Here is a 15,289-nt window from a genome sequence, read left to right as displayed (position 1 = left end):
GTTCTCACACTGGAGGAATGAAATCAGTTGGGTCCCCTAGGACCGGTGCTTTTATGATTTGAAGTTAGAAGTGAGCAGTGAAGTAGCCAAGTTTGATGATGTCACCAAATTATTTAAGATGACTAAACAAAAAGAGATGTCAAGGAGCTCCAACAGATGTCTCCAAACTGGGGGAATGGCCATTAAAATGGCAAATGTGCTTCAATATAAGTAAGTGTTGGGGCAAAAGTCCAACTTCACATATACATTGATGGGGTCTGAGCTGGCAGCGAATAACCAGAAATGGGATATTAGGGTTCTGGTGGACAGCTTAATGTCAACCCAAAGTGTGACTGCTGTGAAAAAAGTGATCTCCATATTGGGGAACACGAGGAAAGGAATCAAAAATAAAACTGCCTTTGTACAAATCTATAATGCAACCACACTTGGAATGCTCTGTATAGTTTGGCCACTGCACCTCAGAAAGGATATTGTAGGTGCAGACATGATCAAGGAGCTGGAGCAACTGCCCTATGAAAAAGGTATAACATTTAGGCCTTTTAGCTAAAAAAAAAAAATGAGGGGGCATGTTAGGGGAGAAATGATGCATGCTATGGAGAAAGTGCAAAAGGATTTTTCTCTCTCTCTCACAATATTAGAACTTGGGGTCATCCAATGAAGCTGAAGAACAAAGCACAAAGTTGGAATTCACTACCATAATATGTAGTGATGGTCACCAATTTTAATGGCTTGAAGAGGGAGTTAGACACATTCGCAAAGGATAAGGCTATCAAGGGCTATTAATTATGGCTATATAGTATCTCCAGTAGCAGAAGCAGCACGCCTCCGAATATCTGTGGCTGAGGATCACAAGTGGGAGAGTGCTATTGCGCTTGTGTCCTGCTTCTGAGCTTCCCATAGGCTTCTGGTTGGCCACGTGGGAAGAAAGAATACTGGACTAGATGGGCCTAGTCCATCGGACTCTTTTTATGTTCTTGCCTAGAAGAAGGGATTTTAAAGAGCTTGGGGTTTTTGTTTTGTTTTAGCAGCTAGTGTCATCTGACCTGTTCCTCTTGTGTATAGATGGCACCCAATGAAGATTATAAGGAGTTCTGCATCCTTATGGTACAAGTCTTTATCCCTTGTTCTTTTGCCCAAAATTTAACAACTTTTCCACTTGTCTGCAAATTGCTCTGAATTCAGTTAAGGACTGTGTGATGTCTACAAGGGAAAACAACCACCTCATAACTTCCTTCTCCATGTAATACTAGCTGTGGCAGACAAAAAAACTCATAAAAGCTTAGGATTTAGGAAACTGATGTTTTGTTTTCTTCCCTTTGTTTCCCTGACACAGTCCGTCGCAATGTGGAAATATTCATCAGCGGTTTAAACGTAGGCCCTCAGCCTCTTCTGCAGCTGAACAGGCAATTCCATAGCTCAAGGGGCACAAGCTAGAATTCAATATTGCCTTAACACCGTATTTCATTTATCAGATTTGTAGGCTGCCTTGCCCTCAAGGAATTTAAAGGATTATATAGGATAATCTCATGTTTTCTCCACTATATCCCTTTGAAGCAGTTGAAGCCAAGAGAGGAAGAGTTGTCCAAGGCTGCCAGCTGTGCATCACCTTCCATGCTTTCCAACTCTGGAAGGGTGATGATGAGGAAAGGTGAAGTAGCTTTGTACATTTTGAATTCAAATGCAGCTAGGGAACAAGACCTAGTGCAGTGACCTGGAGGATACGTTCCTCTGTTTGCTCAGAGCAGAGGAGAGCTGGTGTTACTGCCTGTCCATCCAGCACCATTGCAGGCAGCCTCACTCTAGTAGCAGCAACAGCCTAGCTCAAGGGTATGACTTTGAAGAGCTGGGGGGGGGAGGGGGCATGGAGAAAGAAAAAATTATTCCCACCCCCTGCCCCTCACCTTTTAAAGTAAGTGGTAATGGTTGTAGGGATTGATTCCTTAGGGCCAGGTCTACCCATTGAGAACCAACCTCAGGAATGGTTGAAGAATGTAAAATGGCTTCTTGGCTGTGCAGAATGTCTGCATCAGGGTGTGGCGGGGTCTAGCAAGCATGACCAATGGCTAAGGATGATGGGAGTTGTAGTTTGGCAACATCTGAAGGGCCACAGGTTCCTCACCCCTAGTCCATGCCATGGCATATTTATTGCAAGAATCTCAGACTCCGGTACAAGACAGAATTGAGACTGGTGGCTCAGATATGAAGGCCCTAGCTCAGCGGCACAGCATCTGCCTTGCATGCAGAAGGTCTCGAGTTAAATCCTCAGCATCTCCAGGTAGGGATTGGAAAGACTTCTGTCTACAATCCTATAGAGCCACTGCCAGTCAGTGTGGACAATATTGAGCTTGATGAAGCAACCGTCTGACTCAAAGATAAAGCAGCTTCCTTTGTTTCTAAGAATGGGCCCATGCTTCTTAAGGGAAGAAAAGAGTGTCCCAGAATTTAATTTATGAATACCTCAAATGAAGTCAGTGAGGCTGAGTGGCTTAGCCATCAGTGGTGAGAGTCACTATGGGCCAGAAATATTTCCTCATCGCGTTTTGCATGGATGTGAAGACGGGCACAGAGCGTTGTGGGACTACAGGCTGAGTCTATGACAAAGCTGCTTGGCAGCTACACAACTGCCTAATTTCCATGCATGGGAGCACAAAATTAAGTGGGGTGATTTTACAAACTTGGGTTTGCTTAAATTTTAGAAGAGAGCTCCAAGTGGCTTGCACACTAGAAGACTTCAGGGCTGCCAGGAACACAACCCAGAACTCCTGTCCAAGTCCTATGACTTACCCACAAGACTACAAAACAGGAGTCTGGACTGCCAATAGACCTTTTTTTAGAAATGGCAAACAAACAGCAATCCCATGTTGTTTTCTAGGCACCCATCCAGGCCCTTATTTATATGGCTGCTTTTAATTCATTGCTTGAGGGAGGAACTAGATGTTGTGAGACACAGAGCTGTCTGCCACTACTGTGCTTCTTTCCTTCGTAACATCAAGCTCACCGCAATGCGCGACACGTGACATCATCATGCTGCATGTTGCTACACACTGTCTCACACCATTGGCTGTTGATAGGAGAACAAAGCATGCACAATGGGTTGAGAACTCATTACACATTCTGTTAAGGTTTGAAAACCTGGGGGTGGATGGGCGGGGCACAGAGTGGCAGCAGCTCTCATGATGTCTAGTTCTTTCCAGATAACCAATTTGCACAAGTTTATTTCCATACACTCATGTAGTCAGTCAAAAAGCATGTACACTTTCATATAAAAATACTTTAATGTGTTTGGCAACTGCCATTTCTCCTCACAATGCCCCAGAATAATGTTAGTTCTGGGACATTGTGGATTGTGAAAAATGGTAGTCAGGGTGATAAACCAGTCTGTCACAGGCAGCATTGGAGGGGAGGGTGCAGGAAAAAAGAAAGTAGCTGTGCTACTGCCACAGCTAATTATGATTCCCACCCCTAAGAAAGGGCTGGAATTGTCTCCCCCAGTTTCACTGCCGACAGATAGGGTGAGGAATTTTGAGAGGCCATTTGTGCACAACTGTAGTCAGAAGAGAAGAGGGAATGGAAGGAACTAAGGTCCGGGAGTTGAACAATAAAATTGCATTATATGCAGATACATATAAAAGAAAATTAAGGGAGCCATCTGCATTACTTATTGAATTAATTAACCAGTTCATGGGCTTGTTTGTATTTCAAACAAGTCATCTCAAGAAAGATTAAAACACCTGGGTATTGAATTGAGAAAACATAAAACTGAAGATTCTTTTTTACACTGTGCATATATCCACATTGCAAATATAAACTGCTTTAAAAGTTATTACCCCTTGCATGCAGAAGGTCACAAGTTCAATCCCAAGCATCTCCAGGTAGGGCTGGGAGAGAATCCTGCCTGAAACGCTGGACAGGTGATGCCAGTCAGTGTAGACAATACTGAGCTAGATGGATCAATAGTCTGACTCAGTATAACGCAGCCTCCTACATTTCAAAGACATCCTGGAATGGTAGTTCAGGGATGGTAGGATACTAATAGAGACTACACAGCCCTGCACTAAAATACTCAGGATATGGGCTACACATTAGGGAAATTTCCTAAAGAGCAGTTAGGCAGTAGAACAAGCTGCCTAAGGAGACTCTGGTATCTTACAGATTTACATGTACAAGGTTTACAAGAGAAGACTGAGTGGGCATTCATTCATTAGGGAAGCTTAAGCCTCAATGCAGACAGTTGGGCAAGATGAAGCAGTGGATTTTATTAGTTCGAAGATACTCTCTCAAAATACCATATCAAATCCACAGGTCTTTCCAAAGCCTCTGAATACCAGTTTCTGGGAATCACAAGAAGAGAGAGCACTGTTGCACTTAGGTTCTGTTTGTGGCCTTCCCATAAGCATCTGGTTGGCCACTGTGGACGTTTTCAGACCTTTGCTATTTTGGGGTGGGATTTATCGCATACCAGCCAATTCCAGTTGTAGATGTGCTCTTGCACAACCAGTCCCCTTCTCTCCAAAATGGACTTTTTTGCAATAAGGAAAGTGACAGAATAATGCATTGGAAAGTGCAGGACAACAATTGATTGACACAACATTGTCCAGCCTCCCCACAAATGCTCAACAAATGGCCAATACCATCTAATCTACCTGCAAACTTTGTGTAAACAAATCAGGATGAATGCTCAATGAACAGGTCATCTGGAAGCAACCTGTGAGAACATGATGCTGGACTAAATGGGCATTTGGCCTGATCCAGCAGGGCTTCTCTTATTTTCTTAAAATAACTAACAGATATTTGCAAGAAATCACTGTCCAGGCTTTCTGGTAACGATGGTGTGAAAATAAAAAGAGAGTTAAGATTTTGGAGCAGATAAGAGAAAATGATCAAGGAGTTGGAATACCTTCACTGTGACTGAATCATATCAGGGTTTGTAGTTTGGGGATGAGGGGAAGACAGATAATGAAGGACATGATAGACTTTTAACATGGATGTTGTGGTGAGAGAGAGAATTTTCTCACTCTCTCTCATCTGGGGTCACATCTATAATTGTTTTAGTGAGTTTAAGGCAGGCAAAGGGAAGTACAATACATGTACTGACAGCCAGTGGCTGAACTGAAAAAAGTATTGGGTCTCCTCTAGATCACCTGTTTGTTCTGCATTCATTCTGCCTGCACAAAACTTATGTGGTGATTAAATTATGTCCAGTCTTTATTGAGCATTCATTCCGATTTGTTTACAGGGCAGTTATATGACAATGAGCATTCATCCTGATTTGCTTGCAGGGGATTTACACATCCTATTAATCATTCATTCACCCCATACATTTCAGTGCATTTCCCTGTCACTTTCCTAACTGCAAAAAGTCTGCTTTTTTAAAAAGTCAATTTGTTGCACTAGCAGAACAAAAACAGAATGGTTTAATCCACTTTAACTGCACAAACCGAAATTTCCATTATGTGCTTGAATCCTTCCCACAAAATAGTGATGGTCTGGAGGCATTCTTGGATAAACTCGTGGATGATAAATCAATCAGCAGCCATTATCCATGATACATAACATGGACCATCCATATTCTGAGACATTGTGTTCCTGAGCACCAGATACTACAGATAAAACAACAGAGGAGGACTGTTGCCTTCATACTGTACTTGCAAGCTTCCCAGACATCTGTCTGGCTACTGTTGGAAACAACTTGCTTGATGAAATTCCCCCTTTGTCTGATCTGGTGGGGCTCTTCTTAAAATATCACTCCACCATTACACTTTGGGGGGGAAAGTGTACATGCTGACACTCTTTCAAACCTGCAATCAAGACTTTCGGAGAAACTCCTGGGAAATCACCCCTTCTATAATGAAAAATAAATTGGCAGGAAAAACCCTGGCATTGCAATCTCCTAAAACATACAAGAGAAACTTGGGGGTTCCTGAACCCCATGTTTCCATCATAACAATAAGAGGGCAGGGAAGAGACTTTCAGGGGAGTTACCAGTTAGGAGGAGATAAATAACCAATTTCCTATCTACCAGTTTTCTCCATCAATTCTGTTTGGACATATTTTCCTTCAGATGGTGTGATTGCAACTTGCATGATTCAAGGACAAATCCAAGGATCATACAAGCAGGGAAAAGAAAAACAGGAAAAATGGGTGCATGTAAGTAATGAAATTAATATCATGTCTAGTTTGAATCTGGGGTTGGGAGGATTAGAGAGAGGAGATTTGCAGGGAAGAATCAGTGGGTGTGAAATATGGGGTTAGGCTAGCCTTCCTCAACCTGGTGTCCTCCAGATGCTTTGGACTAGAACTCCCATCATTCCTGATCATGGGGCATGCTGGCTGGGGTTAATGGGAGTTGTAGTCCAAAACATCTGGAGGGGATGAGATTGGGAAGGCTGGGTTAAGCACTCTTCCCTCCTACCAAGCCTCCTATCTGCCTCCATCTCACCACAATTCTTATTATCTTGGTAATTGTGACATTTGTTAATATGACATCTATTTATACCCCAAAAGCTCTTCTGATGCAGATAGAGGCTGGACAAAAGACCACCAGAATCATATATAAATATTATGGCTTCTGTCTGTTAGTTCCTCATTATTTTAAGCAGTCCATGAAACTCTGCATGATAGAATGTCCTTTTTCGCAGGCTGGGTTCCATTGTTTTCACTTTCCAATTGTTTTCTGGGAAAGTCAGAGAAGACAACATCACAAATCTCTCTCTCCTTCTAGACTTTCTGTCTTGGACCAGAAAGTTGGAAAAGAAAAGCAATGATGTGTTTTAATGTGAACATACAAGTGGCAAAATAATCAATTTCCCTATAAAAATGCATGACCACACGACAATATAAAACAAGTGCTGGGATTAACTGCAACCGCTTGGTATTATTCCAAGCAGTAATGTTCTACCATGGCTCTCTCCAGAATCAAAATGTTTAAAACATCACTCAGTTCTGGATTTAATTACTATTTCTAATATACATTTTTAAAAAGTGGTTTCACATCACCAGAGAGACACTTAGGAACTAGAACTTAAGAACAGAAGAATCCCTTAATCTTAATAGGTGAGAGTTGAATCAGGTGCTAAACATGCCTTGATTTAATCATTTAAAATATTTCTATCCCACCATGTGATCTATACATGTCTACTAGGTCCCATTAAATTCACTCCTTGAAGAGTGGATATAGGAATGCAACTGAGAGTGAGTTCAGACAGAATGTTCCCAATCTTCCAAACCAAATACAAAGATTTTTTTAAGAAAAATTAAAAATCACCTCAAATAGAAACCAGAAAAATAAACAACATTACTAAAGAACTATTCACAGTAAATAGAACAGCTTTCATCTGGTGCCTAAAAGTTCCTTTGAGATGAAGGATGAGATATAAATCCAATAAATAAATAAATAATATTAAATTTGGTGTCAAGCAGATATATTTGGGGAAGGTGTTCCATAATCTGGATGCTGTGAACAGAAATTGCTGTCTGTCACCAATCCTATTAACGTCCAAATAACTGCTCACATAATCAGTCTACTCATATCTAAACAGTGTAACTGCAGACAAGTAAGCTCTGGGAGATCACCCCTTCCCCTCTATCAACAGGAAAACTGCATGTTGTAATAGTCTTGTTCACACGAGAGGAACCTATCTATGTTTAAGAACACAGGTGGGGATACAGGGCTAATAGGTCCTGCTAGGCTGTGATATACCATGCCAGGTGTGTGTGGTGGTAAAGATTTGGCTCAGCCAAAAGGGCTTTGTAGACCTGATGAGCAGTGGATTGTCTAGTCTTGTGAAGCCCCTTGCAAAGTGCTCTGCAAAGGCTCTGCAATGGAGGGTTGTAGAACACTTTCAAAATTACTTTAAAGGATGTGGATTTGCCCACATGATTTGACTATCTTCCCCATCCATGGGTCAAATCTTGCCTACAGGGGGTGGGGGGGATAATGATTTGAACCACTGGCTTGATCCAGTTCTCCACCATATTTTCAACTTTCCTATGAGTTTCCAAAACAAAAGTATGAGGAAATGGAGATGCCCAGAGTCCACTCCTCATTAGTGGGTTTCTCCAGTACTGCTACTTCGTGCTGGTTCATGAGGCACACAATTCATACCCCAAAGCTGCTATTTCTGCCCCTTTATTCCATCATTTTTCAGACAACGTCTGTGATGGCTTTTTAACTTATTGCATTGCTCTTTTGTTGTGGATTTCCATGAGAACCAGCTGCTCACTGTTATTACTATTATCAGTGGGAGGGGCTTCAATCCAGAAGAACTGGTATAACACACTTTCCCCCCTTCTCCGCCACCACCCTGGCTTAACCTTGGGAGAGTGGAAGGGAATCTGTGGAAATGAATTTTTAGCCTCCATTTTACTGGGTGGCCATCATGATAATTAATTTCTCAATGCACAGCTGTGCTTAATTTGAAAGTCCTTTTCCACAAAAATCTTCAGATTCCACAGGGTTGTGGGAGGGATGCGATTGTGGGGACAGCTATGTGCAAGTCCTTCTGAGCAGCTGCTTCTGGCAGTCCAGACTCTTCTTTCCTCCTATGCAAATTAATGGAGGAACAATCTCCCCATTAACTTGGATAGAGGGAAAGAAGAGGTTGCATCCCCAGAAATGGTGGTGATGAGAAATGGCAGCCCAAGCAAGGACCTTGTTACCTCAAGACTTCTTCCCCTATCAGCTATTTTTGAGGATCCTGCCATTTCTTACCTAAGCAAGGCAAACAGAGTGTTGTGTTCAGGTCCAATGACAGATCCCACGGAGAAAGCAGGGGGGTGGAAGCAAAGCAAGACAACTTGCTCTGACAAAGGTTGGGATCAGACGGAGGCCTCGGTCTCCAGACTACCTTCTCCAGGCTTCACACTCCTGGGAGGATTTCAGAGTTTTAAAGGGCCAACCCTCTGGCCTGAAGACGGGCATTCCTCCTCCGTTCTTAGTGCACTCCCTGTGCTGCCAGACTGGTGATGTGCAGTGGGAGGCATCTAGTTCTTCAGGGGAAGGTGCCTATAGGCCCTGATGGTCTGGCTCCTGCCCAACAGCCTCAGGTGCAATGGTCTCCCGATGTTCGGCAGTCAGCTCTGAACCCTGAACCTGACCCAGCTCTCCATCTGGTATCCCTGCAACTTCTGACTCCATGTCCAGATCGCTGCTAGATTCATGTCATGGGGTCATAATATGGAAGGATCTCTTTCTTTCAATTAAGTTGCACAGACAAAAAGAAGAGTCTGGTTCCCTGAAAATGGTGTGTGGGGGGAGAAGCTTTGGGGTAACAGGGTCTCTCCTGGAGGAGGGTGGCATTCCCCCCCATTTCTAGGGATCCAGCCTCTTCTTTCTGCCTTTGCAGGTTGAGGGAGGGATTGCTCTCTCCTTTAACTTGCATGGACTTGTCTGCGTAGATGCACATGCATGTACGTGAGTTTAAAAAAAGGGACCTTTCAAACACTACCCACTTTCCTGTTGTGTGAAAAAGACAACACAGTGCACATTACTTAAGACCCTCCCACCTGTTTCCACAGTGGCAGATAGCATGGAATGGCGTTATATACAGTGTTGCGTTCCATACAGTGTAAGCAGTGATTGCGTGTCTGAAAAACACCAGTACATTGATGACTCCCAAATGAAGGGGGCTTCACTGTGGATTGTACCCAGGAGATAAGCCTACTAGATTAAAGGGTGGCACTTTGCAACACACTTCAACTCTAATTAACAATCTGATTAGCCTGTTCTTCATAACATAGCTCTACTCTTACTATAAATCCATTTTGCATTTGCTAAATATGAATTGTCAAGTACCTCAGATCAAAGGTCTGGCAAAGAAACTTGCCAGGAGATTTATAGTTTAGGATTTACAAATAGATGACAATAATAAAAGCTGAAATCTTACATTAAAGTTATGGACATTGGTGCATCCGCATATAGTTGTTTTTTTCCTTTTAGCATGTATTTCACTATATGATCAACATTTGAATGACTGCATACATTAATACATCTATCCTATTTTTCTTAGCTTTACTTTAGCCTAAGCAACAGCTTGAAAATCCATTTTGGGCAGGTCTGTATTTGTTCCATCCTAAATGCTTGTTATCCAGTGTCACAACAAGCCTTGATAACCCGCTCTCCCTGAATCAGAGTTTCCTCACAATCTGCACATAATAATGAACACATGGTTTTAGTTTAGCTTAATAGTCCGGTTCATGTTTGCCCAATTACAAAAATTGTGACAGTGGTTAAGGAGCTGTTTTAAAGTCAAAGACATGTACTTATTTCAGCCAGTGGGGTTCAGAGAGCACACAAATGACACTGGTGCACACAACACTTCTATGCCAAAGAAAAACAATAATCCCACCCTCACCCTCATGTAATAGAGATCCTTGTTTCTCTATTAAAGCCCATAATAGTAGCCAGTTGGCTTGTAAGGAACAGCTTGGTAGCAGGAACCTCTGACAGACTTGCAATGGAGGCTTTAATAAACCAAAGGAGCCATCACATAAAGCCCAATTTCCCAATGTTGGGTGTCGCTGTTATTGTTTGAGCAGATTAATAAATCAGGAGTTGCTTTGCCAAGACTCCATGTATATCCACTCCCTATCAGGATGTGTATTTGGGGCAGAAAGGGGAGCAACTCCAGTGTGTCACCTTTGCTACTTTTGGTAGAGTCAAACTGGACCCAAGAATTCAGTCCCATCTGAACTGAGACCTTGCTATATATATATAGGTATAACCCTACCACTCTTAGTGATGAGGAAGCCATTGATGAGGAAGCCATATCTTTTGCTGCTGCAGTGAACCTGCCCTCATTTGATGCAATTTATTTATTTAATGTCCTATCCAAGAAGTCTAACACATTGTTTCGCTTACCAGCAAACAATTAAAATGCTATTAAAGCAGTACTAATTTAAAAAACACACACAATCAAACAAATAATTTAGTAATTCAGGCTACCAATTAAACCCATTAACTGCTACCAGATGTGGAAAAAGCTTTTTCAAAAATCCTTTTAGCCACCCAAAAGATTCAAATTAAATGGGCATACTGGGGAATGATGTTCTGTAGGACAGGTGCCACAACAGAAAAGGCCCTTCTCCTTGAATGACAATAGCACCCAGAGCAGGATCTCCTCTGAAGATCTTCGCATCTAGGGAGATGCACATAGAGAAATTTGCTAAAGGGGATAGAAAAAGCTCCCTCTCCACAGACACACCAAAACTCTGCTATCTTTTTGGCGCCTTTTGAAGACTTTCGTCTTTCAACAAGCCTTTTAAGTTGAGACCTATCTGCATCTGTGTCAGAATTGTTTAATATGTTTTTTAATAATGTTTTTAATGCTGTCTTGTTTTAATGTATTTTAAGATTTGTTTTTATGATGTTTTAAAGTGTTTTAGTGCTTTGTTTGCCGCCCTGGGCTCCTGCTGGGAGGAAGGGTGGGATACTAATTAATTAATTAAATAAATAAATAAATAAATAAATAAAAACTGTCAGGCAGGCGAAAGTCTCTCCATCTCTGTAGCTTGACACACCAGTCTGAAATCTAAGTAAACTGGAATTTGAGGAGCTACACTTCTGTGGCTGTTACACTGAAAGACGTTAGTGAGGTAGGGACTCAAAGAGATAAGCTACCACCTTCCTTGCCTCCTGGACCACAGAAACAAAGCACAGCGCACCTTCTACAGATAGAAGCGCCAGAGGAATTCATCTAGGAATGCCACATTCTGCAGGTATATTCCCAAATAAATTATATGGCTTGGATCCTAAGTATAGATGGGTGAATCTGTCAATTGAGCTTTCCCAACGTTTCTTATCTTTTCACTCTTCAGTTCTTCACACTTCCACATCAATTTGCAGTTTTTTAAAAAACAAGTACTCATGAAAACTGATCAGCATTTTAGTGTAATTTTCTCCCAATATACACATTTGTATGCCATTTTGCCTAACGTACACAATTTTGCAAAGCAATTTCCTCTGGCATAAAGCATTTTTGTATGTTATTTTCACTAATATATGCATTTTTATGCACCCTTTACTCTAGTATATGCATTTTTGAACACATTACTTGGCTGGAGAACTGCATTGCAAAATTTAGAGAAGTGCACATTTCAAAAGATGGCTATATTTTAGTTTGCTTACTGTTTTGGAAACTGTGAATTAAGTAGTGTTTGCCCTTAAATGCAATCTAAATCAAATTTCTCCCACATCCCTAATCCTAAAACAAATTAACTTCACAGAAGGAAAGTTCCAGTCCTTTCCATTCCCCTGCAGGCACTTGTGCTCCCCTCGCAAATCCTGTCTGGAAAGGTGTGGGGGGGTGTTCCTCTTAAATAATGCAGGATAATGCATGTGTGAGGGGTGAATCACCCCAAATCAGGCTTGGATCCTAAGATAATGTAACTTAAGGAAGGTAGCGGAAGGAAAATGTCCTGTCTCTCCTCCACCCAACAGTCCACACACACCCTATCCTATATTGACCAGGAGGATCCCCCAAACCTTCCAGAAAGGCTTTTCTGGGAGCCACAGGAAACTGCAGGGCATGGGAATATGTAAGAAACTTTCCTCCCATGAACTTCCTAAATTTAACTTATCTTAGGATCCAAGCATATGATTTTAAATGTGTGCGTGCGTGCACATGCGCACTAAAACTTAACACCTGCCATGCAGAGCATATGCCTTGCTGTGGCCCCAGTCATCACCATCTACAATGTGGGCAGTAGTGATGAAAAGATATGCCAGTTTCGGTTCTCTCAGTTTCTCATTTATCCAATCTTAAATGTAGTCCTCCACATTTCTACAGCAATTTGTACTTTTTTTAAAAAAATCTCATGAAAATTCTCCCGCATTTTAGTGCAAATTTCTCCCAATAAACTCTGTTTTGTATGCAGTTTTGACTAATGTACACATTTCTGCAAGCCATTACTCATCCTAATGCATTTTTGCATGCTATTTTCAAATATATATACATTTTTATGTACAATTTCAACTAATATATGCATTTTTGTAAACGCTGGTTGGCAAAATGCATTGCAAAATTTGAATAAGTTCTAATTTCAAAGGATGGCTGTGTTTCAGTTCTCATATGGTTTCGGAAAGTGTGAATTTGATCAATTCAGCTTTAAATGCAAACTGAATCAAAATTCTTGCCCATCCCTAGACGGCAGATGGGGAAAGGAAAAGGCCTGTCGGAATTTGGTACATATATCTTCTTCCTCAAAAATTGTCATGCCAAAGAACCCTCACAAATGGTAGGTGAAACCTACCTGACTTGATTCATAATAAGCTGAGTTTTTTTAAAAAAATTCTTGGGTAAAGCTCTGTCTTCTTCCGAGAATTCTCTAAAGCTCTGAAAGATCCAGTATACAAGAGTTCTTCCACCATTAACAGCCCTCTCATCAGCCAGTTTCTTTCCTCCCTCCAGCCCCCAACTTGGGATCCACCATCTCCCCAGTTTGGGAAAATATGGGAAAGAGCAACCAAGAAAAAGCTAAGGGCCCTCCATGAGTTTTCCACTCTCAGCAGTGGAGGTTTCTGAGCATGCTTGAACTCCCAACAGTCAAAAGTCAACTCGGGAAATTGTAGTATTTTATTCTTCCTGATAAATGAATTAGGAGGATTTTTTTAAAAAATGTTCTCAAGAGTCTTCACTGCAAGAAACAGATCAAATCCAGGAAATGCTAGAAGCAGCCTTCAGCTTTAGCACTGGCTGCTGTTGCCCCCCCACAACACACACATACACACTCCCAACAACTTGGTTACTATGAAAGGAAGTGGGGGGAGGAGAACTAACAGATGAGAGAGTTGGTGCTAAGCCATTGCAAGCCAAGGTGAAGTTTGAGGGTGAAGGGGCTGGGTGTACATAAGAACATAAGAACAGCCTGCTGGATCAGGCCAGTGGCCCATCTAGTCCAGCATCCTGTTCTCACAGTGGCCAACCAGGTGCCTGGGGGAAGCCCGCAAGCAGGACCCGAGTGCAAGAACACTCTCCCCTCCTGAGGCTTCCGGCAACTGGTTTTCAGAAGCATGCTGCCTCTGACTAGGGTGGCAGAGCACAGCCATCATGGCTAGTAGCCATTGATAGCCCTGTCCTCCATGAATTTGTCTAATCTTCTTTTAAAGCCATCCAAGCTGGTGGCCATTACTGCATCTTGTGGGAGCAAATTCCATAGTTTAACTATGCGCTGAGTAAAGAAGTACTTCCTTTTGTCTGTCCTGAATCTTCCAACAGTGGCCTGCGATTACTGAACTCCCCTCCCCAGTTCTGAATTTTTTCTCCCTTTCTAATTCTAACATATATACCTATTTTATCACTAGGCCACAAATGTTTTAAAATAAACTTTACATTCCAAACCAGACTGGTACCTTGTATTTGGTTTCAGGTTCTCAATAGGCAAATTAGTGCTCCCTGCAGTCTTAGTTGACCATTTGTTCCTGATGAAGTCATCATAAGATGCACTGTAAACTAAATATCCTGCCAAAGAAAGGAGAAGATATGTACGTCAGACAATACATCTGTCCTACAGTCTAATACATTATTATTATTATTATTATAGTTTATTTATATCCTGCCTTATGGCCAAAAGACCATCAGCATTGGAACAAAATGCAAGAGCAAAATGCAAGAGGCGGTTCAAAAACAGAGACTGTTGTCCACCACTGGGGGGCTAGTGGCGGGGTATAAGGTGGGAAGGGAATTCCCATCCATACCAGAAAATGAGCAGACGTGGCAGTGAAGTCAGAAGGTGCTGGCCTCAGCACCGTGAAAATGTGCAGTTGCTGACTGATAAGTCCCTCCCCACCATGGTATTTAATGTAATTACATCCTGTTCCAATGAAGCGCAACCCCCCCCGAATAAATTTCAAATGATGCACACTGGGGTACAATTTTTAAAAAAACACCCATATCCTTACATGTATGATACATCATGATAGAAAGTGCATTGGTGATGTTAGAAGAAGGCTTAAAAGTAAAACGGCAATGATAAGTCTATGGTGCACCAAGAGATGGGTGAGCAACATTGTGTTCATTCTGAAAATGAATCAGGCCCCTTCAGACATTCTATCTGAAGAACAAGTCTTCCCTCCGCTTCCTGCTACTCTGTCTTCAACCCCAAGGGGGAAAAAAATCACCTTGAGGGTCACAACAGAGCAGCTGGCAGTGGAGAGAACTCCTCTGAAAACAGGAAAGGCTCATCAGGACTCTCTTCCTTCTCTCAACTATTTGAAAAATAGCACTTTGCCAACATTGATTTGAAAAGAACCTTCAGCTCCAAAATTTGGGGATGGGGTGGGAGGGAGGGAGGT

The 15,289-nt window shown here is 42.0% G+C and overlaps 1 protein-coding gene across 4 annotated transcripts in view; it reads right to left on the bottom strand.

Moving 5' to 3' along the window:
- Positions 1-15,289, bottom strand: part of FNDC1 (fibronectin type III domain containing 1) — a 124,505-nt gene that overhangs the window by 23,641 nt on the left and 85,575 nt on the right. For all 4 annotated transcript variants that reach the window (XM_061624276.1, XM_061624279.1, XM_061624277.1 and 1 more), the window contains exon 14: positions 14,348-14,456. In XM_061624276.1, the coding sequence (XP_061480260.1) occupies positions 14,348-14,456 (109 nt within the window). The remainder of the gene's footprint in view (positions 1-14,347; positions 14,457-15,289) is intronic.

The sequence above is a fragment of the Rhineura floridana genome, chromosome 4 (assembly GCF_030035675.1).
Source record: "Rhineura floridana isolate rRhiFlo1 chromosome 4, rRhiFlo1.hap2, whole genome shotgun sequence".
NCBI lineage: Eukaryota > Metazoa > Chordata > Lepidosauria > Squamata > Rhineuridae > Rhineura > Rhineura floridana.
Note: the sequence above shows the minus strand (reverse complement) of the source record. Positions and strands in the feature narration are given on the sequence as shown.